The 23,699-nt window shown below is 34.8% G+C and overlaps 2 protein-coding genes and 2 pseudogenes across 3 annotated transcripts; 3 read left to right on the forward strand and 1 right to left on the reverse strand.

Moving 5' to 3' along the window:
* The first annotated feature begins 1,017 nt into the window (after positions 1-1,017).
* On the forward strand, positions 1,018-3,249 carry LOC110276626 (uncharacterized). Of its 2 annotated transcripts, none has more exons than XM_021133527.2 (5): positions 1,018-1,689; positions 1,784-1,918; positions 2,368-2,534; positions 2,651-2,867; positions 3,056-3,249. In XM_021133527.2, exons 1-5 carry the CDS (start codon positions 1,018-1,020, stop codon positions 3,221-3,223), a joined length of 1,359 nt encoding a protein of 452 aa, XP_020989186.1. In that variant the 3' UTR covers positions 3,224-3,249. The 2 variants fall into 2 exon arrangements, with proteins under 2 accessions (XP_020989186.1, XP_020989187.1); XM_021133528.2 differs by having other exon boundaries at positions 2,651-2,843.
* Positions 3,250-4,671: 1,422 nt separating this feature from the next.
* LOC107468312 (probable pre-mRNA-splicing factor ATP-dependent RNA helicase DEAH9) lies at positions 4,672-11,919 on the reverse strand. The gene is made up of 22 exons (XM_016087580.3): positions 11,620-11,919; positions 11,445-11,519; positions 11,046-11,135; positions 10,784-10,863; positions 10,520-10,589; positions 10,324-10,409; positions 10,011-10,080; positions 9,429-9,524; positions 9,015-9,120; positions 8,748-8,794; positions 8,580-8,663; positions 8,443-8,496; positions 8,027-8,127; positions 7,519-7,609; positions 7,231-7,395; positions 6,515-6,604; positions 6,241-6,300; positions 6,101-6,199; positions 5,937-6,023; positions 5,619-5,672; positions 5,381-5,460; positions 4,672-5,118 (listed from the first exon to the last, which is right to left on the reverse strand). Exons 1-22 carry the CDS (start codon positions 11,872-11,874, stop codon positions 4,974-4,976), a joined length of 2,085 nt encoding a protein of 694 aa, XP_015943066.1. The 5' UTR covers positions 11,875-11,919; the 3' UTR covers positions 4,672-4,973.
* A 1,481-nt stretch (positions 11,920-13,400) lies between these two features.
* On the forward strand, positions 13,401-16,636 carry LOC107468218 (glutamate receptor 2.7-like; annotated as a pseudogene).
* Positions 16,637-18,799: 2,163 nt separating this feature from the next.
* On the forward strand, positions 18,800-22,543 carry LOC107468384 (glutamate receptor 2.7-like; annotated as a pseudogene).
* The last annotated feature ends 1,156 nt before the right edge of the window (positions 22,544-23,699 follow it).

The following is a 23,699-nucleotide window of genomic DNA, read 5'->3' on the forward strand; positions in this document are numbered from 1 at the left end:
ATGCGGGTTTTCGTTGAGCGGGGCGGGGTCGGGTAGAGCAAAAACCCGCCCCTACCCGCCCCATTGCCACCCCTTATCCGTACACTAGTAAAATGAACATCCGATATATCTATTGTTTACATTGTTTAATATTTTCATTGTTCACCTATACTTTTCCAACATATATTTATTAGAAGACACTAAACATAGGAATAAGAGCAAATAACTCAACTAATTATCTTTATAGATACAAACCTACCTTGATGTTATGTTGAAAATAAAAATGAATCTGTAATTGCATGGATCTGCATGCAATAGGTGGATTATGAATAAGAGTAATTAAGTTGGAGGGTTAAAAAGGGAAGTGATGAATATTATCACACGCGTCTAAGTAAGAAAAAGCAGTGTTAAATGTGTCACCATGATCAGTGCAGAAAGAAGAGAGAACAGAAGTGAGGGTGAGTTGATGAGTGAATAGTGATGAGAAAAACATGGGCGAGAAAAACTCATAGAAAGAAAGATTCTGATGGAAATGCTTGGTTGGATTTCAGTGCCTTTTGCAAACTCCATGTTTTTCTTGGTCTGAGAAAATCCCGGGAACTCCCCTTTTACTTTGCAATTTAATTTAGATATCACGACACACAAGATTTTCCTAAGCAATAATAATCTATTATTATAATTATAATTAATAATTAATTAATTCATTGATTATTGATTATAATAATAAAAATATAATACTATAAGTTATATAGTAGAAGTAGCCGCACTCACTCTCCTCGTTCTTCTTCTTAAGAGAGATTTTGTTTCCTTATATCACGCTATTTGTTTTTGAATGAATATTTTTTGTTACTCCTTTTAGATTATATTTTGTGATCCTTCAAATGGGGGCATTTTGGATCATGTCTGAATCATCTTCCTCTCTCTCATTTCATTGATTATTTAATCCCCATTGGATTCTCAATGATCTTCATCTCACATCTATATTGTATGGCACCAATCAAACCTTAGGAGAAGCATCATCATTGTCGTTACAAGAACATGAACATGAACATGTGCAGCAACACAGGTAACACTGGTTGTGGTTGTGGAAGCAGTGGTGCTGCTACCATGTGGAGTTCCGGTGTGAAGAAGCCGCAGAATAAGCGTCCAAGGATTCCAAAGAGAGGCCCTGGTGTTGCTGAGCTTGAGAAGATTCTCAGAGAACAAGAGAATATAGACACCATTTCAGATCATCATCATAGGAGAAACAATAACAACAATGGTGAATGTGCTTTTTCATTTCAATCAAATCATCATTCAAATCCTTTTCATCATAATTCTTCACCTTTGAAACCACATCATTATCATCATCTTCAGCCACCACCACCACCCTCCTCGCCACCTCGGCCGCCACATGTTCCTCCATCGGCAACAAAATCTGATTATTTAGTCCCAACTACTCCACCACCATCCATTATGACATCTCCTTCTGTCTATGCTCACTTTGGTAGAAATGGTGGAGGATCAAGTTTGGTTAGGCCTGAACAGGAACTGTTTCCAATGAATCTAAGTTCATGTATGTCCAAGTCCAACATCAATGATGTGATAGATGTAAGCCAATCTGATTCTGGAAATTCCTCATCTAGGAATTTGTCTTCTGAATCTAATCAAATTTGGCCTCAACCTCCCACAATTCAAAAGAGAACTAATTCGTTTCCATCTCCTCCCATGGTAAGGTTTATGAAATTATAATAATGTTTACTTTGATTATCTGGTCTGTGTCTATGATATCAGTATCATGTGAAATTTAAACCTATGCTTGCAGATGAATCAATTTCTTGGAAGTGGTATCCCTGCCTCTTCAGGATCATTGCCACTTGGACTGCACAATCATATAGAGCCCCCTTCAAACCAAAGTTCTTATTACAAACACACATCTAATGTCCCAGAGGAACATAAGGTATAAACTGTTCTATGTTCTTATTCCTCCATGCTCACATTTATGTTTCTACTAAAACAATAGTACATTTGGAACTGTTTTCTGTACTTTTTCTTCTAGTTGAGTAGGTTTTATAAGGCATGTTTTACTTTAATTTCATATAGGCATTTGATTTCTTATAGTTGATGCCTTGATGCTATTAAGAGCAGTGATTGATTCAGTTCTTAGCTATTGATTTTTCAAAAAGAATTTGCCAAATTCTCCACATATTTACCTTAATCTGTTTAGCTTAACAATTAAAAAGTTAATCAGATCTAGAAATCTCAATCCTTCTTGAGATTAAGTTTATTTGGGTCTGTGGGATATGAGAAGATTATAGAACAATGATGTAAAGAGCAAAATTTTTGGATTTAGCACCAATCTGAAATTTGCAGTTCTATCTTGACAACAAAGTTATATGTGTAATTTAGGTATCTGGCATGAAGAGATCTCACCCTTCATCCTTGGAAAACTCTCTGATTCCTCCACCTAACTTCCAAGTTTCTTCAATCTTTTCTCACCTTAGTAGACCTCATCAATCATCCATTACTGATACTCAAGGTGCAAATGGTTTCACCTCAGCCAATAATTGTTACAGGTAACTCCTTTGTTTACCATTATAGGCCTTATTGGTTTTTGTTTTAATTTTCAGTATCTTTTGTTTTCAAGATATTGTTTTCATTTTTGTCTCTGCTTGTCTTCTTTTTTTCTCAGGGATGCCAAACGGGGTAGTAGCAGTAGTTTGGATCTCAACAACAAAAGGTTCAATTCTGACATTGGTGTGCATGGCCAAGCAAATTTCCCATCATTTGCAACTCATCATGATGTTCATCCACCACCACCACCTATGCATTTGTTTCAAGGTGTTCTTTCCAAAGGCACTATGCTTCCTTACCAAGTCACTGAAGTAAGTTGCAAGAAATTTCAGAAGGTCAATATTCTTAGCTCTTTGGTTATGTTTAGAACAATCACTTTTCTTAATGTTCCTCTCTTAAGAAAAAAAAAAATGTTAATTCTCTATCTATCCAAATGTTTAGAACAATGAAGGACAATTTTTCTTGATTATAGTTTGCATATCTAACTATACATTTCCATTTTCCTGTTTTTGAAACATTATAGGATAGAACTGAGGACTCAAACCATCGTTCAGGATCAAATGCATCAGACAATAAGCCTTTTTATAATTTCTTAGGAGTTAAGGATCCAGAGTGGGGGAATGCACCTGGATCGCATCACGGGCGATGCGAAGCAGGACGCTGCGGCATTGATCTTAGCTTGAAGCTTTGATTCTAGCAGGAAACCGTGAAGCAGTAACAATGGCTATGATGAGTATGCATTTGCAATGGTTTTGTGCTTGAAATCCAACAATGTTAACAAGCAAAGAAAGAGTGAATAGTTTCCTAGTCTTGGTTGAGGCCAAGGTAACTCGGAGTTATAGATAGAAGGGACTTGTTACATTGGAGACCATGCTCTTGGATTTAAGGAAACTGGAAATCAAAGATAAGAAGAAATCTTGCATGGGGATTTCATTTGACTTATGTTAGTTTCGATAGTTATAGTTTTATTTTATTTGAGACTTTTAATTTGGTTACATTACATGTAATTCTATAGTTGCTCTATAGTCTTTAGAGTAATGAAATTTTAAATTCGATGACACTCCAAGTTTTGGTTCCTACAAGGGTTTGTTTGGTTCCTACAAGGGTTTGTTAGCATGAAAATGCATGAATTTTCTTTTAGAATTAAGAAGAATGTTATTTGGGACGAAACTCATTTGGAAAATTTTGTTTACTCTTCAAAATTTTTGCTTGGGACGGTCGCCCACTTTGTGTACCTCTGTAGTATCCGAGGAATTAGTCATTGGGCTTCCGGCCTGATAGATACCCTAGTGCAAACCAAAAAAAAAAACAAGTACTCCTTTATTATTCTCTTTCCTTTGCCCTTCTTTACATTTCACATAGAATAATTAAACTTACTTAAAATGAAATTAAATATGCCTCGTCTTTGTTTCCTTACCCCTAATGTAAAAGTGTAAATCAAATTTGAATAAATTAAATAAAAATCAAATATTATAGTTTTAATTTAGATGTTTTCTTTATGTATATGAATTAAATGTAATATTATCCTTCTTCCTTCTTGCTTCTTTTTATTCTTCAGTTACGTTCTACTTTCTGCGTTTTTTTCTAATATAGAAATTCTATGTTTCTATAAAAAAAAATTGTCATTTTCAAATATATCTACATTTTTTTTTCAAAAGATTTATATTTAGTTTCATAAAATTTGTATGTATGTATTATTTTAAACAAACAAATTTTGAAAACTTAATATAAATCACCAAATATTTCTGCGTTATCCTCATTCCTCATGTTAGTCTCTTTTTTAACTTTTTAAGTGTATATAAATAGATATAGATTTTTGGTATAATGTTCTCAAAATATATAATTCCAATATGAAATGAAACTAAACGTATTTCAATTTAGTTTCCTTTTCTTAATATAAAATAAATTTAATAATTATCTGTAAATAGATTTGAATAATTTAAATATCTTTAAAATGAAAATTGAATAACTCTACGTTATTTATGAAGTTCTTCTGTTCTTATGCTATTTATAAAATTTGATTTGACAGTTTTTTATTTTCCGGATATACATGTAATATATATGTGTGCAAAATGATCGAAATACTCTCAGACTGTAATGTTGAAAAAATATAAAATCATGTATGGTGAAGAGTAAAACTTTATCTAATTCTCTCTATATAAGTATATATAACTTCAAATGGCACTTTCTCAAAAATGAGCAAGAACCAATCTTCTCTTTCGTTATTCTTGAATACAATTTACAAAATCTATAGAGCGTTAATGGTTGAAACCGTAACCTGGCTATTAGGACTGCGGAGCTTGAAGGATTAACAATAAACCTTAAATGACATCCAAAGGGGTTTCTACCTTTAACCTGTCCTACTTGAACCAGAGACATGATATCTTAGCAAAACATTTCCCTTTTGTCTCAGATTCTTCCAATAATTAAGGCCAAGGCAATTAGTGAAGAGGATTAGATTGTTGTAGCAGGTAGAAGTGTGGAGCAGCCTCCAAGAGCCATGAAGGATCTATGGATATGACGTTACGCATGTACTGTCTATCAGTTGATACAAGAGAATTGTAAATAATCCACTTCGGATTTACTCTGCAAAAGAACATACAAATTGCTAATCAATTAGTTACCTCACATGAAAACTAAGACTCGAATGAGCTTCGATTAATGGAGTGAACTCAATAAACTAGAAGCAAACTCCTGATCTCACTGTTTTAGTTGGATTTTGTTCTCGCAAGCATCAAAACACTTTCATAAGTAACATTCCAAATTGTATCTTGATGTCTTGATTCATGTTATTTTGATAAATCTTCAAAGAAATTTCTCAACTTAGTTCAGATTCGCATAACATTACCTGAATAGCACTGATGAAGGGTGAATATAAACTTCTTGCGATCCTCTTATCGTCTTGTACATCCCATTATGGCTGTATTCCTTTTGCAACAAGGTACAGAAACAACAAAGATAGGAATCAAGTCAAAAAATATACAGAAGTTGCTCAACAATGTACATCCGATTTGGAAAATATACAGATAAAAAAATAAAAAATAAAATCAGAAGATCTGCCATTTTAGTTTCAAGAAGCCGCTCACCTCTAAACGGCATGTATTAGCGAAGAATCCTGCAGTAACTGCCTTCCGAACCACCTAAAATGACATAATTTAAATTTATAAATATAATTGTACCCAGTAAGACTAAAAACCAATGAACTGAAAGTTAAAAAGATATGGTAGGGTAAAAAGCCAAATAAAGGAAGAGGATCAATAAGATAAAAAATACATTAGGGGAAACCCGGAGAGCTTATCTAACTCAAATATTCATGCAAAAAATAATAAACCACGAGAAGATTGTATCCTTTTCTATAATATGTTTTCCAAAAAAGTAAAAATATCAGAGAGCTGAGAAACAACCTGCATATCACTCTCGCAAGACTTTAAGACTATGCCAATTCTCTGTGCAATTCGTTTGAGTTGTTCTCTAACTTCAAGAACCTTTCTCTGTTCAATTTAAGTAGGCTATCAACATGTATAAATGGAAAAGCTTACAATGTCAAAGTTGCAAAGCACAAACACACCATTGCATGGTAGTTCACGTAGTTCTTGTGACACCACTGGGAAGATTTACCAGACTGAAGAAACCCCTTGTATACATTAAGGAACGTCACATGGTCACCCTGTATCAATAATTGAAAGACGATGAAATTAATTCACCAGCAAATCTCAATTTTGCTTCATCTGATTCCTTTTGTATCCCTCGTCCCGAGATCCAGATGGACTGCACATACAGATACTTTGAAACTGAATTGAACTGTCACTATGTAAATATTTTTACTACATTTCTGTGCTGTGATCCAGATAAATTTCATTTAATATGTACCAAAATAGTAAGAAAACGTATATACTCTTTACCAATCCTGATTTTAACATGCAAAGGAAATATAAAATTTTCCCTGAAACAACTCATTATGAACCAGAGCAAAAAGCTTTACTTGGATGGAAAGAACAGCAGCAACCGTGATTATTTCCTCTGAACATCCAAATTGGTTGGAAGCTATTATCATTTTTGAGATCATTGGGTCCTGGAAAAGAATTGCATGTCATCAACAAGTGTCGGCAAAAAATTGTAAGAAATGCATGTAGATTGTGATAAGAAAAATGAATAAATGGAAACCACACAAAAACTCTTTTAACAGCTGAACATTGACAACAAATGTAATTAGTGCTAAAGAATATGATAAGAAGGAATACTAGAAATTTAAATGAGCTTTAAAGTGTTGATTATTTCATGAATCCACACTGGTCATCTATGTTAACCAATAATACTAAGAAACGCAAGCAAAACCATACTAGAACCACATGCACTGAAAGCAAAGCTAAGTAACAGGTGTAAAAAATGATCCAAACTCCAAGGATAGCATATGTTTCCTCTATGGCTGCAAAGGATTAAGGTCGTTATGGAAGAATGAAATAGACTTTCATTAACATTTTATAAGAGAGTGCAGGTTTCAGATGAATTCCTGTAATAGGATACCACATTTATCCTTTATAGATAGAATTTATGAATAAAGTCATTGATGCTTCCAATTTTCAATATTTCAGTTCTTTGCTATTCCTTTGTGGGTGCACTTCGAATTAAACCTGTCCCCATGGTGGTGAAATTTTAACAAATGGATGAAATATGATTTTAGATAAATCCCAAACGTACAAGTGGAATCTCTGCAACTTGAAATCCGGTAGGTGAAGTAAGCTTCGCATCATCGTCCAAGACCCCAAGTGAGTAGAGAACTTCTAGTGCCCGGATCATTGCTTCAGGAGATGGAGATGCAGGCCAATCAAAGCCTAAGATATTATCAATCCCCAAGGCCTTCAACTGGAAATCATCATAAAAGGTATTAAACACTTTACTCAAGATAAACATACATAAACTGCACTGTGAAAAAAATGCTACTTTGAAATTGTTTCTTTTTTTTTAAATAAAAATAAAATGACTAACATGGATTATACAGGAGACAAGATTTGATCTCTGTATCTCTGGAATTGCCTCATTAGACATGTGATTAAGAAAATATTCTTCTGCATATAACCTGGTTGCAGCCATACGCATAATGAATGGTAAGAAAGGGGATGCCAACATTACCATCACAAATCATAATAGTTATGGTTACAAGGTAACAGGAAGAGAAAGCAGACATATGAATCATAATATGCATTTAAAAAAATCAGCGAAATAAGACACAATGAAAGATAACTAGTTGAACAAAATGCTTAAGATGATATTAAAATGTATCTGAGGAAGTGAACCACCTAAACAGTTTGCAGTTATGCCACAGCCTCTATTAAGAAAGGAAAAACAGCAGCAAGAAACACAGAAGCAACTTTTAGTCAACTTGTTATGGATTTCATATCTCTTAGCAACAAAGGATTAGACGAAAAACATTATATTTGAAAATAGAAATACCTTGAACCTATCTGAAAAATACTAACTAGTTTCAGTCACAAACCTGTAACATTTTCCTGGTCGAACTCGTCCAGCCCTACCAGCTCTCTGTTTAGCAGAAGCCTTAGATATTGGTGCCACAACCAGATTTTCAACATCAGTAATCTGTGACAGAGGAGAGCAGAAAGTTAAACTTGCAGACGAAAAGACATCCAAGAAAAGAAGAGAAGGGTGGAGAAGGTAGGACTTATGAACATAAAATTACTAGCAAGTCAACTAGAAACGATAGATGCAGAATACAAAGCAATAAACTTGAATGGAAACCAGAATTGAAGGGCATCAATCTAAAAGGCATGTACTTTTATCCTGTATTAAATCTGGAAAAAAGATTTAATTTTATAATAGTATGAACATATAATTTCCAGCTCATTAAAATATATCTTTAATAGAAATATACTTTAAGAAACAAAATGGAAATACCGGATTGTAGAACTTTTGTTTTGAAAATCCGCTGTCAACAACATAGACAATACCCTGCACAATATAAAACATTGAGCATGGATAAGGAGAATCCTGTAGCCTCTGGCGATAGTTAATACTTTGCAGAAAAGGGTTACCTCCAATGTAAGGGATGTTTCTGCTATATTGGTAGAAATTATTACTTTCCTCTTTCCTCTAGGAGTTGGAGAAAACACTAACTCCTAAAAAAGTGAAACATATATGACATTCAAATATTTTTATACAAACACATGTTGCAGCAACTAAATGCACTGATGTATAGTAACCTGTTCAGCTCGTGGAAGTCCAGAATAAAGAGGCAAAACAACCAATCCTGAAACAAAAGAAAACACCATGCGTTACTGGTATTCAATTGACAGGTATAATTATGTGCAAAAGATGACATTCTATTCCCATTGTGTTCATTTTGGAGAAATGAAAATACAGTTCAACACTGCTTAATATTTTCTAAATAAAGTAAAAAGAATTTGTACATGATATAAACAGCTGTAAGAATCTAACTAAATCACAATCTAATGTTTCATAAGGTGTACCTGGAGAATGTTTCTTGCTGGTTTGAACTTCATCAGCAATCAACTGAACAGCAGCATCAATATCATCTTGACCAGTAAGGAAAACTAGAATATCTCCCGGAGGCTCCTAACAATGGATGGTATAGACCAATTACCATTTTTTATCCATTTTGCTTTTGTTTTGAATACCAAAATACATATGACTTTCTACTTATGTCAAAAGTTAAAACGTTAAATGTGTTTCACTATGTGGTGGAGAGTCCCAGAATTACTGGTTCTCCTTGAAATGAACACTAGTACTTGGGTTCTATAACTTGAAGCTTAGTGCATACTCGGATGCACCATGCAACTGCATATATATTTACATTAAATAAAATGCATAAAAAATAGAATAAATTCTTTGATGTGATCATGTTTCAATATAAGACAAAATACCCTCTCATGAATCAACAGTACTGTTGAAACGGCAGCCTGAACATAGTCTTGGACAGGTTCCTCAACATAATTAATTTGTACATTGAAGCCTCTACCCTGAAAAACAAAAAATATAATTAATTTTTATATATTAAAACTCTACCATGGAAATCACAAAGGCCAAGTGACTACGAACATCAGATCTTCAAATTAAAATGCAGTCCAAACTCTGAAAAGTATGTATTCTTCGGCTAATAAAATTTCTTATTATTAGCTGCTAACAAGAAATAGAATGAAGAACATTGAGGACCAGGGTGAGGATGTGGTAGTGGGGAAAACTAAGGAAACAATGAAGCTTGGAATACAGTAGGATAGAAGAATCCTTTGCAAATTGAATATGGCAACACCCTTGAAATAAATGTGGACCAAGCACCTGAGGGAAACTAACAACCGAAAAACATAATCTTATCCCAAAAAGAAATCCAGCCAATGATATTCTAGTCACATCAAAGAAGCATGTGTATTCCTGCCTAGAAAAGTAAATACTATAGAGTTCGATAACCAAAAACATGCAGGCATCAATACTATCTCGGAAAATAGTACCTCAACTGATAAAATTGCAGGTTCCAATTGTATTCCATTCTCCTCATTTTCAAGTTCCCGGCGCTTTTTCCTGTTTACCATGCACAAATGACTGAGCGAGTGAGTGGGTTTTGGAGGAAAAAAATAAAAGTGTCCTTCTTCAGGATAGGGAAGCAGCACCAAGAATTTCTAATTGATACAACATACTAAAATGGACAAATAATGGGTATAGTCAATTGGATGAATTCTTATTATATCTACGTAAAATGTTTACCATCTGTAAGGTTAAAAGTAAAGGAATAACAATTAGAACATAGAAAGATAAGAACAAAACCTCTTCCCGAAGAAGTCAGACATCGCCTTTGCTTCAATTGTAGCAGATGAGATAATCAATCGCAACTCCGGTCGACGTTTTTGAACCTATAAAAATATCAAGCAGAAAATATACAAAATAAAGACCCTGAAAACCGGAATAAAAAAAGTTGAATTTGATACTTCAATAATGTATGGCTAGCCTATAAATTTGATACCTTTTTCAACAGTCCAAGTAAAATATCAGTTGAGATGGACCTTTCATGAGCTTCATCTACCATTATAACACTGCAAAAGTTATGTTCAGGGTCAGATCACTACAGGACATAGAAATGGAAAAAGATCTCTTTCATTCTAAAGCACAGAACAAATATAGGGTCCTTGCTACTTGGCACTTGGCACAAACTATAAAATGCCATGGAAGGACAACTACTTACATTAAGGTTTACAATTAGGCTTTGTGGACAAAGTTTGACGAGTACCTATATTTGGTCAAAAGAGGATCATCCATCATCTCCCTCAAGAGGACACCATCCGTCAAAAATTTGAGTACTGTTACATCCTGTGCTGCCGAGGAAATGAAAACTATTGTAAGCATTCGCATTATATGATCACAAATTGCAAGTACAAGAAAGATCATTCAAATGACCGCATGATTATTAGTGTTTAATGGGTAGATATTCATCAGCACTAAGTCAGATTTAGATATTTCCTAATCTGAAAGAAATAAACAGAGATGCTTACTGGCTTTGTAACATCTTCAAACCTAATGGTGTAACCAACTTCCTCACCAAGTTTAACTCCCATTTCTTCGGCAACCCTGGCAGCAACCGCCTGCAAAAACGTTGGTGTGAGAATATTATCAATAAGGTAAGCCATGAATGAGAATAATGACATTATAAGATGAGAATTTAATTAAACTGTGAGTGAAGTTAAAAAAACCCAGCTAAATAGCACAGTGACAGTGTTACATCAGCTCATTTAGCCACATCACAAACGAATGAATTCACTCTTTACCATTCAGCAAGTACTACTTTAGCATGGTCTGAGGCTAACCAACATGGCCAACTAACTTGAGTAACAGAATAACTAACTTCTAATCTTATGCTGAATAGAATATATCAGTGAAAGATATGGTGGAACCTGAACAGCTAGTCGTCTCGGCTGGGTGCAAGCAATGAGTCGGCCACCGGAAGCCCAGCCAGCCTCCTTGAGGAACTGCAAGTTCCAATTAGATACAAATGAATTTCAAATTTCAATTTCAGTTTAAAATGGTCAAATCCAATTTGCACAAGACAAGTGTTCTTCTGTGTGTTACCTGAGGGATTTGAGTGGTTTTGCCACTGCCGGTCTCGCCGACAATGATGGTGGTGGCGTGAGTCTCGACAAGGTAGAGAATCGCAGTGCGGTACTTGTAAACAGGTAAACGCTGCCTCTGCTTCTCGATGCTCGCGTATCCATAACCAGAAGAGGAAGAAGAGGACGAGAAGCCACCAGAGAAGAAGAGAACGCCACCTTCTTCATCGTCCACAAGGCGAGGCTTCTCCGTCCCCGGTTTCCAGAACTGCGCCATTCCTTCTCCTTCTCCACTCCACCGCACTCGAGTTTCCAGCTTGAGCTGAGCTTCAACTTCTGGGCTCGCGGTTCACTTAATCGGAGCCCCGATCCGGTTACTTTATGGACCGGACGTAATAGCCCATTGATCCAATGCTTCTTCCCCTAGGCCCGTAACACCGGCCCAATCTGGTTTTTTGAATTTATGAGTTGACCCAAAACCCGTGATCCATCTCTCTTGTGCTCCCCTAAACAAGTGATTTTACTTTCTAACCCTTGCAACCTTCGTCCAATAAAAAAAAACCACCCCAGCAATTTAGCAAATTATAATAACTTTACTTACAAGTTACACATCCTTATAGTTAGGCTTTAGGGTAAAAGTGAATATTCAAAATATTTTTTATATGTGCAATTTATATATTTAAATAACTCGTATAAAAAATATTCGAATTCAGAAAATACGTATTTATGTTATTTGTTAGTACGGAAATAATATTAGCTTATTTCCTTTCCTATTAGAATGTTAGGCATATGTATTGGCATGAAAAAATCATTACTCAAATTTAAAGTTAAACATCAAAATAGTTTCTGAGATTCAAAAATACAACGATTTAGAAAAGGGGACTAACTAGGTGCATTTTTTTTTCAAAATCGAGGATCTAAATAGTACAATTAGGAAGTCAGGGACCAAATCAATACATTTTGTGAATTTCAGGGACTACTCTAGTGTTTAACTCCTCAAATTTACCTAAGAACATTTCCAAAATACATTATTTATCTAACCTAAGCCAAAAATATGAGTTGAAACTCATTTTGGCTCCTGAAATTTTTTACTGACCTCAATTTCAACCCTTAAATTTATGAAATTGAGTTCATTCAACTTTTATCACATCATTCACTCATCACATATTTATTCTGGCAAGTTGGGTGCCACGTGAATACACATTCTGTCAATTTAGCGTGCCACATTAGATCTCCATTAACATAGATAGCTACAGGAGCAAACGTGGGATACAATTTAATATTTGGAGGATATTAATTGAGTAACTATAAATTTAGGGGTTGAAATTGAGGTCGGTCAAAAATTTCAGGCCAAAATGAATTTCAAATCCCAAAAATATGTTAACATCAGTTTGAAAATTATTTTAATACAACCATTAGTTAATAGACATTCCAAGTTTCTTGGAGAACGGATTTGATCGAACTATGTAAGTTGACCTTTCAAACTTTTAATCCTTGGTCAAACAATAAAAAGTTTAATTTTATTTCATGAAGTGATTCTTATCAAATTTACATTTTTATTCTCACACGTTAGACATTGTTGTACACTTGTACGCAATACACTTAGAAATGATCATATGCGAAGTTTCAAAGGGTGATGTTCCATAAGTTTGAGAACAAATGAATAATTTTCAATTCAACACCAATGTGCTATAAGATTATGACCAGTTCCCTCCATTGAATACATGTATATAACTATTATGCTTCTTTTATTGGAAATAACATGTTTTTTGCAAATGGTTAAACTTGCCTATTAGGACCAACATGAATTCACATATTTTGCTTCTTCTTCCTATAATAATCACCTTGATCCTGTTCATCTCTGTTTCAGAAGCTCAAGCTGCCAAAACTCCTCAAAATGCAAGTGTTGGTGTTGTCATTGATGTCAATTCTGATACCGGAAAACAGCAGAGAAGAGCCATGGAGATTGCAGCTCAAAGTTTCAATAACCATTTAAAAAAACTCATAACATAATTCTTTCCTTCCTTGACTCTGGCAGGAACCCTTTACAAGCAGCTTCAGCTGGTGAGTGGTACTAGTACTAATCTGATCATAAAAGAAGTGAAGTGTTGAACCAATTTAATCTAAGTTCTTTTTGGTTTTCAGCTGAGGAACTAATTGCTAAGAAGAAAGTTGAAGTCATTATTGGCATGGAGACATGGCAGGAAGCAGCTCTAGTTGCTGATCTTGGAGCTAAAGCTCAAGTACCAGTTATTTCATTCTCTGCTCCACCTATAGTACCTCCATTAATGCAAACTCGTTGGCCTTTCTTGATTCAAATGGATGATAATTACACTGCACATATGAACTGCATAGCAGATATTATCCATTCATACAACTGGCAAAAGGTTGTAGCAATATATGAAGATGACTTTTATAGCAGCTATTCCGGTATGTTAAGTTTCTTATCTGAGGCTCTACAAAAGGTTGATTCTGAGATTGAGTACCAACTAGTTCTTCCACCATTTAGTTCTTTAACTGATCCAAAAGGGGTTGTTCTTGATGAGTTGCTTAAGCTATTGCAAGTAAAATCTCGGGTTTTCGTTGTTCTTCAAGCATCATTACCTATGGTAACACATTTGTTCAGAGAAGCAAGGAAAATTGGATTGATGGGAAAAGATTCAGCTTGGATAATCAATGAAGGGAGTACTAGTACATTTGAATCTTACAACACAACCATTTTATCCTCTATGGAGGGTGCTTTGGGAATCAAAACCTACTATTCTACAAGCTCTATTGCTTATACTCAGTTTCAAGAGAATTTCCAAGCTGGAACATCTAAACCAGGATTATATGCACTAAAAGCCTATGATAGCATCACAATGATCGCAAAAGCCTTGGAGAAAATGAATGCTAACTCTAGCAACTCAAGAGTGTTCATGGAGAAAATGTTGTCAAGCAATTTTGATGGCTTAAGTGGGAGCATAAGTTTCAAAGAAAGCCAGTTATCCTACATTCCAAGAATGAGAGTAATAAATGTGGTTAATAACAGATACACAGAACTGGACTTTTGGACCCCAGAATTGAAGTTTGAAAGATCTCTTAAAACACTGGAAGACATAGAGAAAAGAGATGATCTTGGTACAAGAAACATAACTGGCACAGTGGTTTGGCCTGGAGGCCTAAATTCTACTGTTCATATTCCTATGGGATGGAAGTTACCAACAGAGATAAACCCTTTAAAAGTTGCAGTTCCTGTAAACCCAGCTTTTGAGAACTTTGTAAAGGAAGTATCACAAAATCAATATCAAGGTTTCTGTATTGATCTTTTCTACTCAATAAGACAAATTCTGAGTGAGAACTATGGTGACCTATTGCCCTATGAATTTCATTCCTTCAATGAATCCTATGACAGTCTTTTTCAGAATGTCATAAATGAGGTAAAGAAATTTTACTTTATGCTATTTATCATCTGGAATATATGCACATCAAAACATAACACTGAATTGTACAAGCAATTTGCTAAGGACCTCAAATAAAATCATATCAAAAGCATCTTTGGCATACTTAATCATGGACTAGTTCCAAATCATGTTCATAGTTGCATACTTTTTTTATTATTATGTCAATCTTTCTTTCTGAAAATTAAATACTAATACTACTGCTGTGGATTATACTCATGTGCAGTCCTATGATGCTATAGTGGGAGATGTAACAATCCTTGCGAATCGATCAAAGTATGTTTCGTTCACTCAACCATACACTGAGTCAGGTTTATCACTCATTCTTCCAGTAGAGACTGAAGGATCAGCATGGTTGTTTATGAAACCATTTAGCTGGCAAATGTGGATAGCAACTAGTAGCATCCTCATCTACACAATGTTTATCATCTGGTTCTTAGAACATAAACTGAATCCAGAATTTGGTGGACCACTGAAAAATCAGATCAGCACCACACTGTGGTTTGCTTTTTCTTCTCTATTTTTTTCTCACAGTAAGTATAATTAGTAACATCAAAGCTTTTGATTTTTCTTCTATTTTCTGTAAAATAAGTATCATGGTTATCACAGGAGAGAAAATAAACAGCAACTCTGCAAGAGTAGTAGTTGGTGTATGGCTATTTCTTGTGTTTGTTCTAACATCAAGCTACACTGCAAGCCTTTCTTCAATGCTCACTGTTACAAAGTTGAAATCTGGAAGAGATATTAATTGGCTGAGGCAAAATAATTTACCAGTTGGATGTGACAATGTCAGTACCTTTGTCAAGGACTACATGGTGAATGTATATAAATTACATCCAAAGCAAATCATAGATGTAGATGGTGAGAATGACATTGTGGAAAAATTCAAGACCAAACAAATTGTTGCTCTATTTCTTGAGAGTCCATATGAGAAGGTTTTCTTGAATAAGTATTGCAATCAATATTCTTCAACCACAGCTGCATATAGATTTGGAGGAATGGGATTTGTGAGTGCTTAATTTTAGTTATGCATTTTATTTTTTTCACTTTCAAGTTTTGATTCACATTATATATGTGATTATAATATGATACATAATCCAAATGCAGGTATTCCAAAAAGGATCTCCAATGGCAAAGGACTTCTCTGAAGCAATTTTAACACTAGCAGAAGATGGAACACTAAAGAAATTGGAAAATGAATGGTTGACACCTTCCAATGAATGCTCAAACACATCATCCCCTGAAACAGAGAGCCTGATCCTCAGCAATTTCTTGGGCCTCTATGCCATATGTGCTGCTACATCCACCATTTGCTTAGTGCTGGCATTGCTGACAAAATGGCACCATCATCATCATCATAATCAAGAAGAAGAAGCAGCAAGTCAACAAGAAAGGAAAGATGAGGATAGTGTTTTGAAGAGGGCATTTAGATTGAGCACAGAACTATATAATGGGAGCCTCAAAACACTAGATAGAGCTGCAACTACACAAGGGGTGCGCCTTAGGAATAATTCATCAAGGTGGGAGAGTGTAAGCACTTCTGAGTATGTAGCAAATAATCCACAACGCTCCCACTCAGCTGTCATAAGAATGCTATAACCATAAGCATACTATTGAAACTACAGCCTCATTTTTTTTAACAAACCAATAACAACAATCAACAATAACAGCGAAGTTTTATTTCGTTAGGTGGATCGGCTACATAGATCAAACCATATCATTCTGTTCTATTAGACACACTGAGACAGTGACACAGAGATACACGATTGTGTTTGGCAGAGGAGATATGGACAGAGACATTGTGTATCCATCATGACAGGAAGCACGTAGAGACACTAACAAGAGACACAATTTATTTTTTTACTTTTTTTTCATTATTCTTGTTAATTATTCATAATTATATTTTTTATTATTATATTTTTTATCTCAAATTTTTTGAATGAAAAAAATAAAAATAAATTGGATTTTTATAATTTGTTCTAGTTTATCACCAAACAGAATACAAGAACACAATTTTGTGTCTCTGTCCATCACTGTCTTGTCCTGTCCTGTTCTCAATGTTTTGTTTTCTAAAAAACAAACGCAGCCTTATGAATCATATTTACCGTAAGATCGGTTATACATAAATATCCTTTGACCACCTTATGTATATAGTCTTAGACCATCTCCAGTAGGGAACTCATCTCAGTCCCTATTTATGGCCCACCTGTCATAAAAAGTAACTCCACATCAGCTTTTGCGTTATAAACGGTAAATAGGAACTCAAAGTATCTCTCTCTTCTCCATTAGGAGGAACTAACTTTAGTCCCTGTTGTGGTCCCATTTAATTAATTAATTAAAATACTTAAAATTAATGTAATTGATTTTTTTAATAATATTATTTAAATTTATAAAATTTAAAATAATTAACTATTAAAAGATATTAATATTAAATAAAATATAATTAATTATTATTTAAATAATTAATATAAATTATTTATTAAATAAAAATATAATTATTTAATATAATTTTTATTATAATTATTACTAATTTAATTATTATTTCATTATTTAATATAATTATTTAATTATTTTAGATTTTATATTTTTTTTTTAAATAATTTTTCAAATGGCAAATTATTATTAGTTAATTTGAGTCCCTGTTTAGAGGGACTCCCTCATCTTGAGACTCGTGCAGGAACTCATTCCTTCTCTCCTCCAATGGTTAGAGTTCCTATGTGTCAGAAAAAAGTGAAAGAGGAACTCACCATTGTAGGTGCTCTTATTGTTTGGTCTTTCTCTACCATTCACCACCTACCCTCCTAATTGGATGCTTTGTCGATCTTCTCCTAACATACAAACCACCTGAAATGAGATTCTACCATTTTTTCAATAATATTTGTTGTATTATTTATCATCTAACTGGGATCCAGCTGATTCAATAATATAAATTGGTTGAAGTGAAAAATTATATTTTTGGTTTAGTTTTATGCTTCCATAATTCATACTTACCAGCATCATGAAATATTCTTGCCAACCAGAAACCAGTAAAAGTATTGATTGCTGAATATTCGTCCCTACACAAGACAATAAATTCAGACTTTTGTCTCTTAGTCTTTTTAGTGGACTTCTAAATTTTAATAGTTGTGATTTCGATATTTCTATAAATGCATTCTTTTTCTCACATAGAATTGTCTTATTTCAAGATTCAGCCCTATAATTTGCTATAGGAATCTTAGGTCTCCCATAGTATTTACAAAAAAAAAAAATAATAAGGCTTTTACATTGTTGCCATTAGCCCATTGCAGAACTCATTTGCATCACATATCTTTCATCCAAATTTGTCTACTCTTATAGTCTTCTATCAACTCTTGTGGTCCAGAACTAAAAGAACGTACTTGTTACATTTATTTACAAAACTTAGAAAACAAGAAAACAAAATGTCCCATCCTGATCATTAATTAATGAATTTTTGGAGGAACTCTTAATTAGATTTCGTACATAGACTTGCATCTATGATCTATCCCGGGATTTAATTTATTTTTAACGTGTATTTTATATTTCAATATGTATTTTATATTGATAGCTGATTTTAGTATACACCTATCATGATTGTTGATAGACTTATAGACACTAATGTGACTAAGTCATAATTTATTAATTGTGATTATTTACATATGTAGTATATTCTCGTTAGAATAATCTTATCTCAATATCATCCAAGAAAATATAATATCCTCTCTGGGTGCTAAGGCTAACCATTATTTGTGTGTAATAAAAAGTCTTGTGTCTCTCGCTTCTGATATCCAACTATTTCTTCAAGACTCAAATGTTGTGGAGTCAACCCTTCACAATTGACAAAGTCTCATTTCTCAAATTCCATGCCCCACTTAGATCCCTTTAATTTGTATCACAAAGTTTAAATGCCCAAGAAAGCCCATACATTAAAACATACAAAAGAAACTCCAACAAACTGTTTATGCAGCATGCATTATTGCCCTTCAACTATTCTTCAATCACTTGCAATGACTTGGCTCTTCTTTTTTCTTGTTTTCATCATGAATGCAAACTCACATGAGGCCAAGAATGAAGGCAACAAAGTTATATCAGTTGGGGTGATTATGGATGCTAATTCTCGTTTGGGGAAAGAGCAGAGAGTAGCCATGGAAATTGCAGCACAAACTTACAATAACACTTCAAAGAACTACAAGTTGTTTCTCCATTTTCATAACTCTACCATGGACCCCATAAGTGACACCAATCTTGGTTAGTACTATATCTAGCATTTGATAAGAAAAAAAATAAAAGATATTATTTTTCATGCATTAGGATTATTAACTTAGTATCTTTAGTATTGAATATTGTGTGACTTTTCTTGCAGCGGAAGAAATGATAAGAATGCAGAAAGTGCAAGTGATTTTAGGCTTCCACACATGGCCAGAAGCAGCTCTTATAGCTGAAATAGGATCATGGTTTCAAGTTCCTATTATATCCTATGCAGAACCTTCCATTACTCCACCATTGATGTCAATCCGGTGGCCATTTTTGGTAAGAATGGCCAACAGTGGCAGAGCATATGTAAAATGCATTGTGGATATAGTCAAAGCTTATGGCTGGCAAAGAGTAATAGCCATCTATGAAGATGATGCCTATGGTGGAGAATAAGGGATGCTAGCCCTGCTATCTGAGGCCCTCCAAGATGCAAATTCAATGATTGAATACAATTTTATTCTTCCACCAATTTCTTCTTTGCATGATCCAAGAGGGCTAGTGCAAAAGGAGCTACTTAAGTTAATGAATACTCAACAATCGCGAGTGTTTATCGTGCTGCAATCATCACTAGAAATGGTGATTCACTTGTTCAGAGAAGCTTCAAATATAGGACTTGTAGATAAAGAATCAGTTTGGATAATCCCAGAGAGCATAGCCAATCTAATTGACTCCATCAACAAGTCTTCCATTTCATACATGGAAGGAGCTATAGGAATCAAGAACTACTACTCTGAAGGAAACAACAAGTACCAAGATTTTGAGGCTCAGTTTCAGAGAACTTTCTGGCCAAGAAGCCCCGAAGAAGATAACCGAAAGCCTGGATTTTTTGCTTTGCAAGCATATGATAGCATTAACATTGTGACTCAAGCACTGGACAGAATGAGCAATGGCAAAAGCAGCACAAATACCTTACTAAGAGAAATACAGTCAAGCAATTTTTCTGGTTTAAGTGGCCATATTGAATTTGAAGATGGAAAACTGCTGCAGAATCCTATCTTGAGAGTAGTGAATGTGGTTGGGAAGAGTTACAAAGAGTTGTGCTTTTGGACTCAGCAACATGGATTCTCCACAAGCTTCCATGCAACAAGACAAGATGGTGGTAATGGTAACCATGTTTCAGAATGCTTCAATGCTGTACTTTGGCCTGGGAATTTGCAAAGGACACCAAAGGGATGGAAAATGCCTACTAAACAAAAACCTATGAAAATCGCGGTCCCAGGCAGAACTACATTTTCCAGGTTTGTCAAGGTTGATTATGCCAAGAATCAAAACCTTGATAACTATGATGGATTCTGCATCAAGATTTTTGAGCAGGTGCACAAAATTTTGGGGTATGATCTACCCTATAAGTTCCATGCTATCAATTGCACCTATCCTGATTTGGTTCAATTAGTCTATAACAAGGTATTTATGCTTTCCCTTGTTCCTTTTTTCCATTCTTAGTTAACCATTATCATATTATGTAATACTGGTATGACCAAGTCTATTACAATGAGCAATTATGTCCAAGTTCACTTATCAAAATGTTACAATTATAATTTATTCTAAATACAACCAGCCATCTTATTGATTTTTTATTTTTATTTTTTAATTTTTGGAAGAGTTATGATGCTGTTGTTGGGGATATTACCATACTAGAGGAAAGATTGCCATATGTGGACTTCACTGTGCCATATGCAGAATCAGGATTGTCAATGTTAGTTCCAGCAAAGTCTGAAGAATCAGCATGGATGTTCACCAAGCCATTTACCTGGCAACTTTGGACAGTTACAGGAGCCATCTTGATCTATACAATGTTAGTAGTTTGGCTACTTGAGAAAGAACCTAATCCAGAGTTTCATGGCAATTGGAAGAGCCAGATCAGCACTGCTCTTTGGTTTACCGTCTCCTCTTTGTTCTTTGCTCACAGTTAGTATCAATCTCTATTTTCAATTTGGTTCCAATAATTTAAAAGTTTCAAACCTGAGTAAAATGAAGCCAAATTTTCTCATTTTTCAGGGGAGAAAATGTATAGAAAGTTAACTCGGGTGGTGATGGTATCATGGCTATTCCTAGTTCTGATTCTTAATTCAAGCTACACTGCAAGTCTTTCTTCAATGCTCACAGTGAAGCAGCTGCAGCCAAATGTCACAGACATTGAGTGGCTGAAGAAGAACAACATGAAGATTGGTTGTGATGGTGACTCATTTGTTAGAAACTACCTAGAGGATGTGGAGAAGTTCAAGCCAGAAAACATAATCAACATTACCAGTGAAGACAGATATATTGATGCATTTGCAAATGGTAGCATAGTAGCTGCATTTCTTGAATTACCCTATGAAAAAGTATTCATTAGTGAATATTGTGATGGATACATTGCCTCCATTCCCAGAACTAGATTTGGAGGATTAGGCTTTGTAAGTAAAAAATAGTACCAAACTTTTGTTCACCAAGTAAAACAAAAATATCATATTATGTTTTGAATAAAAACATTCAAATGATTTGATGCAGATGTTCCAGAAAGGCTCCCAGGTGACAAGAGATGTTTCCAGAGCTATATTACATCTCTCAGAAAATGGAGAGCTGAAGAAGTTGGAAGAGGAATGGTTGTTGAGTGCATCACAGAAATGCTCCAACAACATGACCTCCCAAAATTCCAATGGCATGGAAAGCTTGAGTCTAAGAAGCTTGTGGATTCTATTCGTCATCTCCGGTGCCACTTCCACTATTTGTATGCTACTATCAGTATGCCATGGCAAAAGTTGTGTCTCCAAAGTCAAGAATTGGCACCAGAACATAATGGCACAACAAGTGATGAGAGTATTTGGAGAAGGGTGATTACACTTGCAATGCAGATTCATAACAAAAGGTCAACAATTCAAGTGATGTATCTGATAATATAAGTGATCATTCTTCTTCTTTTGGAAGGGACAATCATTTGAGAGATGATGATAGCACTGAGCAACAACATCATCATCAACTTGTAAATGGAATCTTGATGCAACTTTTTCCACCACCACCAGATGAAGAAGCAAAAATTTCAGATCTTCCTCATCACTGATAAGAATATTTTGGAGTATCAAAACTATATATAAACTATAAAGGGTGTTCCAAGTATGTCTACCATATATATATAGTACTAAAGGAAAAATTTCAAGTGTACTAGGAATACCCGTATTTTAGTTGTTTAACGGTTAATTTTAATTTTTAATTAATATACGATGGTTTCAGTGGCTAAGAGAAGGGGGGTTAAATCTTAGCCCCTTTTTTGCTTGATAACACTTGCTGATTTGTCAGACTAATTCTAGAAACTTTTACTCTTTTTATCTCTTCACTGCACACGAGAATTTTTGTTTTGTCTCGTCCCTAGTCACGAGACTTTTCTTTTTGTCTCGTCACTTGGCACGAGATAATTCTGGTTTTTGCTCCTATGTAGTGGAAAACAGAAATGAAGTAGAGAGAGAAGGAAGATCACACCCAGACATATCCTGGTTCAGCTGCTAAGTGCAGTGCAGCCTACATCCAGTCTCCATCACAAACATGATGGAATTTCACTATAATCAATCTGATTACAACTTGTAAAGTGCTAACCCAACTTACAAGGCATAGATGAACAAAGGAACTCTAAGACATCTATGGCTTTTTCTTTTAATTTTGCACTCTCTTCCTTTTTCCGCTCTATGGATTTTTCATACAAACCTCACAGTTTGCCTTTTTTCATGAGACTCAAGACATGACAAAATTAAACAGAAAAATACTAAACAAAATACATTGAAGGAGAAAAGAAAACTGTTAGCTCAGGTAGCTCTGAGAACTCTGTGCCTTGCACTCTCAATTTTTTCTCCTTGCCTCAAACAGTGGTTGTCCACCCTTATTATAGAAGAGAGGAGCCTCCACTTATTGAAGCCAAAACCGAACCAATAGATAACCATGCAAAACCCAACATGCAATTACCTCTAGTCCTTTCTTGATCATCACCCTTCATCAATCCGGGCTCTCCATCTTTGGCTTGCTTTTCAAGATGGATTTCTGGCCCTTGATGCTTCATGATGATGATGACTTCATCTGCTTCAATCTCTGCCTTCAACCATCACTTCGCCACTCTAGCTACTCCTTGTGGTGGTTGAGCAGAATCAAAGACAACCCATGCTTCAAGAATCTCCCTTACTGGCCGAATCTTCATCCTCCATTTTTGGTATGGAGAAGCTAAGATATCATCACCATATCTTACCATATGTGATAAGAATCTCAGCCACAGCTTATTTTTCTTTTCTTATGTTTTCTTGCCATCATCATGATGGTCTTGTAGCTTACTCTTTCTTCAATTTGGTAGCTAAGTTTTGCTTCCATGGTTTCCTGTGTAATAACCGAAGAAGAGAAGCAAAGATGAGAGAGAGGAGAGAGAAATTTGAACACTAGCTAATGGGTAATG

This window comes from Arachis duranensis, chromosome 10, assembly GCF_000817695.3.
Source record: "Arachis duranensis cultivar V14167 chromosome 10, aradu.V14167.gnm2.J7QH, whole genome shotgun sequence".
Taxonomy (NCBI): domain Eukaryota; kingdom Viridiplantae; phylum Streptophyta; class Magnoliopsida; order Fabales; family Fabaceae; genus Arachis; species Arachis duranensis.

What these genes read in the sequence shown, in the direction of transcription:
- LOC110276626 (XM_021133527.2), top strand. Translation starts at nt 1,018, where the DNA reads ATGAACATGAACATGTGCAGCAACACAGGTAACACTGGTTGTGGTTGT. An exon ending in TCAGCCAATAATTGTTACAG is followed by an intron (nt 2,535 to 2,650) that starts GTAACTCCTTTG and finishes TTTTTTTCTCAG; the next exon opens with GGATGCCAAACGGGGTAGTA. An exon ending in GTTGCAAGAAATTTCAGAAG is followed by an intron (nt 2,868 to 3,055) that starts GTCAATATTCTT and finishes GAAACATTATAG; the next exon opens with GATAGAACTGAGGACTCAAA.
- LOC107468312 (XM_016087580.3), bottom strand. Translation starts at nt 11,874, where the DNA reads ATGGCGCAGTTCTGGAAACCGGGGACGGAGAAGCCTCGCCTTGTGGAC. An exon ending in TTGAAGATGTTACAAAGCCA is followed by an intron (nt 10,864 to 11,045) that starts GTAAGCATCTCT and finishes TCGGCAGCACAG; the next exon opens with GATGTAACAGTACTCAAATT. An exon ending in CTGCTGTTCTTTCCATCCAA is followed by an intron (nt 6,301 to 6,514) that starts GTAAAGCTTTTT and finishes CTGTATGTGCAG; the next exon opens with TCCATCTGGATCTCGGGACG.